This window comes from Oratosquilla oratoria, chromosome 10, assembly GCF_046742065.1.
Source record: "Oratosquilla oratoria isolate Oo_2021 chromosome 10, ASM4674206v1, whole genome shotgun sequence".
NCBI lineage: Eukaryota > Metazoa > Arthropoda > Malacostraca > Stomatopoda > Squillidae > Oratosquilla > Oratosquilla oratoria.
In genome coordinates this window covers 7515970-7523469 of record NC_134786.1, presented here as the reverse complement: position 1 = coordinate 7523469, position 7500 = coordinate 7515970, and the positions used below count along the sequence as shown (strand labels likewise).

General features: G+C 40.0%; 2 protein-coding genes across 2 annotated transcripts in view; one reads left to right on the top strand and one right to left on the bottom strand.

Moving 5' to 3' along the window:
* The window catches only part of LOC143029066 (uncharacterized), a 136370-nt gene that overhangs the window by 82213 nt on the left and 46657 nt on the right, over positions 1 to 7500 (bottom strand). The gene's annotated exons all lie outside the window — the stretch shown is intronic.
* The window catches only part of LOC143028719 (uncharacterized), a 102725-nt gene that overhangs the window by 51643 nt on the left and 43582 nt on the right, over positions 1 to 7500 (top strand). The window contains exons 5-6 of the mRNA XM_076191089.1: positions 1 to 164; positions 5374 to 5658. The exon at positions 1 to 164 is cut by the window's left edge and continues 72 nt beyond it. Of these exons, the coding sequence (XP_076047204.1) occupies positions 1 to 164; positions 5374 to 5658 (449 nt within the window). The remainder of the gene's footprint in view (positions 165 to 5373; positions 5659 to 7500) is intronic.

Here is a 7500-nt window from a genome sequence, read left to right as displayed (position 1 = left end):
TCCTACCGCCTTTCATTGCTGGCGAGAATGGCTTCTCGGCCATGATCGAGCGACTGAACGCCACGACTCTACGTAACGCCATGGACTCCATGTGGAGAGTGGAGATAGAAGTCACAATCCCGAAGTTGAAGTTGGAGATCACCTTGGGTGACGAACTCATCACGGTGGGTAGATCTCAACGTTAAAAAAGCGCGCGTGCGCGCGCGTACACACACACACACACACACACACACACACACACACACACACACACACACACACACACACACACACACACACACACACACACACACACACACACACACACGGCTCGGTGGCGGATTGGTAAAGCACTGGCCTCACAAGCCAGAGAACCGGGGTTCGATTCCCCGGCCAGGCGGAGATAAGTTGGGTTTGTCTCCTTTCACGTGTAACCCCTGTTCACCTAGCAGTGAGTAGGTACGGGACGTTAATCAAGGAGTTGTGACCTTGCTGTCCCGGTGTGTGGTGTGTGAGTGGTCTCAGACCTACCCAGAGATCGGCAAATAATGAGCTCTGAGCTCACTGCCGTAGGGTGGTGTCTGGCTGTCTCGACAGAGACTGCAGCAGATCCGAGGTGAATACACACACACACACACACAGTGTGGTTTGAGTTCTCGCCTGCCACTACGACGGTCCGGTTTCGAATCCTGTCCAGGGTTTTTACTCATTCCACCGGACTACCTCTAAGCCCTACTACATATTCCAATTCCCATGTTATTATTATATGATTTATTTATTTATTTATTTATTCATTTATTTTGTATTTATCTATTTATCTACTTATTGCGAAATTATTTGATTTTTTCTCCTTAAATCCAGTTATAGTTAGCCCACCCACTCCTCTCTTATATTATTTCTGTCACTCTTATGTAAAATCTCAAATATTTAAAAAACTCGCGGTTATTTTCTGAATCCAAACTGGTTATCTGCCAAGAATGTTTCATCCATAAATAATTTGTCCATCTGCATTTCGACATTGTCTCTCACATTTTAGCTAGCTTGCTGGTCAAAGGGAAAAGATTTATAAATCTTTTTTTTTTCTGTGTGTAGGTGTGTGTGCGTGCGCGCCCACACCTGCCTGCCTGCCTGACTCTATTCCTGGTTGTGTTCCTTTGGCATTGAAAATGCACTCTAGTAATCTGCACTCATTAATTATTTTAGATTTCATAACATTCATGAAAAAGAATAAAGAAACACGGTCTCCAATCATATCTCCTCATCCACCGTCTGTGTCGATGTTCCCCTCCGACCTTTCTTGCTTTGTTCTGTCTGTTTTTGTTTCACATCTTTCACTCTGCTCTTCCCGGCCAAGATTCCTCACCATAAACTATGCAAATGTCCTTCGAAACAGCTTCTCTTTCTCCTCCATTTCACACATCTCCGAAAGTTTATCTTTATCGTTAGCACCTCTTTGTAGCTTCAGTTCGCAACGTACTTTAATCTCTTCCTTTCTTGATGGTACGTTTATATTCTATTTTATTTATTTTTTTCTTATTAACGCTAACTTTTTTTCTGTTTTCTGTTTTTTGGCATCTTGAAAATGTCACTTTTCATAGCACCCCTTTCAGAGTATAGTGTTAACGTTCAGATCTCTCTCTCTCTCTCTCTCTCTCTCTCTCTCTCTCTCTCTCTCTCTCTCTCTCTCTCTCTCTCTCTCTCTCTCTCTCTCTCTCTCTCTCTCTCTCTCTCTCTCTCTCTCTCTCTCTCTCTCTCTCTCTCTCTCTCTCTCTCTCTCTCTCTCTCTCTCTCTCTCTCTCTCTCTCTCTCTCTCTCTCTCTCTCTCTCTCTCTCTCTTCCTCTCTCTCTTCTTGCACAAGCTCTTTATGCAAGCATTAAACACATCGTTTCCCCTTTTCTTTCCTCTTCTCTCTTTTTCTCCCCATTTCTACCTTCCCTTTCCTCCACCGCTCCCTATTCTTTTCTCTTCTCTTCTCTCCTCTTATGTCCTCTTTTCTTCAATTTATAATTTTCTACTCGCTTTTTTTCCATTTTCTCCCTTGTACTCCTCTTGCCTCCCCTCCCCCTCCCCTTATTTTCTCCTCTCTTTTGCTCTCCTCCCTTTTCTCCGTTCCATTTTCCTCCCCTGTTCTCCCTCTTTCACCTCTTTTCTCTTTCTCTCCCCTCCTTTCCCCTCTTATCCACTCCCCTCTCCTCTCATCTCTCCTCTCTCTTTCACCTCTCTTTTCTCTTTCCCTCCCCTCCTTTCCCCTCTTATCCACTCCCCTCTCCTCTCACCTCCCAGCCTCGTTCAGTGCTCTAAGCCTTTCCTTTCCAAACTTTAATTTTTGCTCCCAACACTTCCCCTTGTGTAACCAGCGGCAGACTTTTCCATAAATCCGAAATTTCCCTTGATATTGGATCGGGTCAGGATAAGCTTCGCTCGCCACTTCACGGGGACGGCCTAAGCCCGTCCATAAACAGACTCACCTACTTCATTTTTTTCGATCGATAGGATCCCCGCTCATGACGGGCGAGGGTCCGACTCTGCCGAATGGGATCGTCTGACGGCTTCCGTATTAAAATATATTCACAATGCACCACGATGCTTATGTATTCAATCCTTTAGCTATGTTAAAACCTTCCATGACTACCGTCAGGTGATTTTATTCAGCCAAGGGTATATCTGACTCATACTTATCCTTGCAATTCTATTAACTGATAGAAGGTTTTAAGCCCCTATCACATATACGCAACTCAAGCGAATTCGTTTGATTAGAAACGAATTAGGTTATATTTATTTCGAATCTCCAAATGTCAAATCCTCTTTGCGTCATATATTGAGAAGCCGAATGAAGAACTAAGAGAAGTTAAACGTATATGAATATTTAGGGTGAGCGAAGGTATTTTCCAGTTTTTCAAATTTACAACATTTGGCGCAAATCGTGACAGCGTGACCGGGGTTTAGGGACCCCGAAGAATTACGTCGTTTTCATGAAAAAAATACCTCGATTTAACAAATTTCCTTACCTGAAGTGTTTGCAGTCTACTTCAGTGTACATTAGTGATATCTAACTTCTCACTGTGGTCTTTCTCAGATGTAGTTGATTTAAGATCAAACTTCGTAAATGACAAACGAATTTCTTTTGTTCAATTAAATCTCCAGCCGGCATTTAGAACAAATACTGATGTGAACGGCAGTAAACTGGTTGAAGAAAGTCTCACCCGATGCTTATGAATGACAGAGGGCAAGAGATGAGAACAGTATTGTGATGGCGAAAGAACGATTCTAAAGATTATAATCATTGCGAGACGCAAATATTGAGAGACGTAAAAGATATGAAGAAAAAATGTAAACAACGTGCTTTTAGTTGGTCGTGTTTGTAATCTTTATTAGGTTTTTGTGGTGTGTTCTTCGAGTTTAGTGTTTACTCATAGTTCTCACGAGGCGATTTCATGCGGATATGGGAAGAAATGTCCGCAGTAATACAAATACTAATCAAATATTAGTTACAATCTCATTACCTTCACTAGTGTAAATGTCAGCAACGACATTTCTTCATTATTTTAATTACTCTCGTTTGATCAATAATACCGGCTTTATTACTCTTGTCTCATGAATAACTTCATCTTTGTTTTTTTCTAGTAATCAGCGATTTTGTTCTCATCGCTAATCTTTATACAATGATCGTTGTTGTCATTGTAATCACTATTTCTAACATTATTTATGCCACTGGTAATGTAATTTCTTCATCATCACCATTCAACTGGTGGTTATTTGGTAACTTATTATCAGAAATATAATTACTATATTATCTCTACTATTACTAATAATTACTAATTATTATTTACTTATTACTTATCAATTGCAATTAATTACTGCTATTACCTCATCTACAGTTTCTGTTAACGTTTTACAAATTTATGTTGTTATTGTTGGTATACATTAACCTAAACCTCAGTGCAACTGCAGGCTCGCCATCAAAGAGACTCTTGTCTTTGTGATATCATGTTCAAGAGTGTTTCCACTGCCGACAGCGAAAAGACATAATGAAACTCATACGATGCACCCGTGGTTCATTTTCACAATTGACGTAGTTAAATGAATACAAAGGCGCAGGCGGCCAACCTCAGGTAGCCAGGACTGCCAACCTCAGGTAGCCAGGACTGCCAACCTCAGGTAGCCAGGACTGCCAACCTCAGGTAGCCAGGACTGCCAACCTCAGGTAGCCAGGACTGCCAACCTCAGGTAGCCAGGACTGCCAACCTCAGGTAGCCAGGACTGCCAACCTCAGGTAGCCAGGACTGCCAACCTCAGGTAGCGATGACTGCCAACCTCAGGTAGCCAGGACTGCCAACCTCAGGTAGCCAGGACTGCCAACCTCAGGTAGCCAGGACTGCCAACCTCAGGTAGCCAGGACTGCCAACCTCAGGTAGCCAGGACTGCCAACCTCAGGTAGCCAGGACTGCCAACCTCAGGTAGCCAGGACTGCCAACCTCAGGTAGCCAGGACTGCCAACCTCAGGTAGTCAGGACTGCCAACCTCAGGGAAACAGTCCTGCCAATCTTCTCGAAAGCACTGGTGATTGTGAAAACTAAATCTGTTGATGTCCGTGAAATCCTCTTGATTCGTTTAACGCTGTGACTAATTCCATAGGTTTTGTTATTATTAAAAACCTTAATCTATGCAAATAAAGAGGGGGACCACAGCTAGAGAGAGAATAAGCCAACTGAAATCCTTTTAAATCCGATATCTTGATCTTCATCTAAGCCTTTCTTCAGGTAGAATATAATATATGAAGTACGTCATCATATTCATTATTATAATTCTGGAATATAATCATTCATCGATTCATTTAGGTCCTCACCAACCCGGGGCTGTCGATAAGGATTACAAAGGAGAAGCATGCCAACAGGAGACCTTTTGGTCCATAACTAGGTCGGATGCGGAAAAAATATGATAATAATATATTCATTAAAAGAAAAATAAATAAGAATTATAATAATGTAAAATAATAATAAGCTAAACAAATAAATGCATAGGTATAGTTGAATAATAAACAAACAGGTAAATAGTAAATAATAATAAATTGACAGATATGTAATAATAAATAAAAATCAAGCCAAAAATAATAAACAACAAACAATAAGAAAAATAAACAAATCATATAAAATAAATGGCAGTCATTACAGCATCTTAAAGGTTCTTATGACGGGAATACAAACCGTATCAACTGAAAAAGGGCTTTGGCACTGTAACGTAAAATTAGGAGGCAATATATTATTTTTAGCCTGTGGGGAAACTTTTTTTTCGGGGAACATTGTTCATGTGAATAGACCTCATTTCAGTGAGGAAACCTTAAATGGGATGTCTTTATGCAAAACTTAAACGCCAATCTTGTTTTTTCTCTTCAGGGACTCTCAAATATGGGCGTCACGGACCTCTTCGATCCGACCTCAGCTGACCTGAGCGCCTTCTCTCCTGAAGTGAATCTCTTCGTCGGGAAGACCATCCACAAGGCCGCTGTCGAAGTCACCGAAGAAGGCACAGAAGCTGCAGCCGCCACCGGGTTCATCTCCTTCAGAGTCGCGAGACCCATTGGACCTGAGAAGTTCCTCTGTAACCATCCCTTCCTTTTCTTTATACACGACAACCTCACCAAGAACATTCTCTTCCTGGGAGCCTACAAGAACCCGAAGGCATAATAAACCTGTAACAGGAAGGGAAAGAAAAGTGTTTGAGAGAGAGAGAGAGAGAGAGAGAGAGAGTGTCATCTCGGAAATTAGGAGAGAAATTCAAAGAATAATCCAATAGTAGCTAAACCCATGCACTTTTTAGTTGTTGACTGTTAGTGAGTAGAGAGGAGAGAAAAGCTGCAGTGGTGAAGAAAAGATATGAAAAATACGCTTTTCTTTGTCTAGTTTAAAGAAAAAAGAAGAAGAAGATTTTAGTGCAAAACAAATGCTCGTTCACAAATTTCGAACCATGAAAACTTCCTCCGAAATTTTCTGCAAGAATGAAGGTGTCTGCAAGCGCATTGTGCAAACATAAGAAAGTTGAATGCCCGAGTAGATGTAGACCATGATTACATTGTAGCTACAATCAACTTATTGGAAAGAAGAGAAACCAGGTGGGCTGTCGAATGAGCTCCAAAAATTATCTATTAAAACAAAATTAGAGGATATGTTTTCATCTTACTTTCTCTTTTTAGAGATTGACCAATGTGTTTCTCCTGCGAGAGATAGTAGGTGCCATGTATTGACATCGAGAAATGAATTTTTATTAAGCAGAAGGCAACAGTGAGAGAATTAGCTTGTAACACGTTCATCCAATTTCCCTTTTTTCAGAAGACTGACACTCGCAGGGTCTTTTCTTCTGTAAGAGAGAGTAGCTACCGTTGATAGACTAAGATACCACTCATTCTTATCAACTCCTCGCCATTATGTCTTCTCTCGCTAACTCTCTTTATGTATCCTTTCGTTCCACAGTCTTCCATGTATAACATTATGACTAGTTCTTTGTCCCAACCTTCCTCTCCTTCCTGTTTCTTGAAATTCTTTCCTCAAGGTGCGACCTCAGGCCTGCCCAGTTTTCTCCCGAACATTAGAACAACAACTTTTCTGCGCAGACGTGCCGAGCCAAAAACCACGAACGAAATTCGGTTCCATGAAAGTTTTCCGAAAGTGGAGGAACTTCACCTTTCAAAAAAAAAAAAAAAAAAAAAAAAAAAAAAAAAAAAATAAAATCCTAGTAAATCAATTAAATTGTGAATAACACTTAAATATTGGAAATTTTTATTATTATTGTTATTATTGTCATAAAAAAGTTCTATGTAGACAGTTTGGTCTTTGACTTTTCAAAGCCATAAATAGTGGCTGTATGAGAGTGGTCTTCAAACTAGAGCTCTCACAAAGGGATTCAATGCTTAGCCACTTCGTAGAGCGGGTAACTGCTGAAGAATTGAAACAAATTCTACATGGACAAGAAAGTGAAAAAAATATTTTAACTTTTTTTATTTATTCATTCTGCCGATTGAAACAAATTCGAAAGAGGGACTTCCTCTACTGCTACACAATCGTCTCGGCTTCGGAACTTTCGTGAATTTCGGCAAGGCATTGACAGCTAAACTTATTTTCTAGATTTTGCTTTCTGTAGAACTAGGAATAACCATTTGTCAAATAGATTTCACATGCTAGAATACAGTTCATCACAACGTGATCAATACGTCATAAAGTATTTAATGTTTAAGAGTTTATAGTAAAATATCTACTTCTTTCACAAATGTTTTGTTGAACTAAATGATGCTAATATTGATATCCAAAGTTATTTGGCTATTTATTCATAGGGCGACGTATTCCTATAATCATGAATATATGTGTATGTGTGCATGAGCATATGTATATATATATATATTTATATATACACGCTTTTATATGCATACAGGTGTATAAAACACGTGTATGCTCTATACTCGTATACTTCAAGGTGTATATATATATATGTTACATATATTTACATATTTCCAGGATATAAAAGGAAAG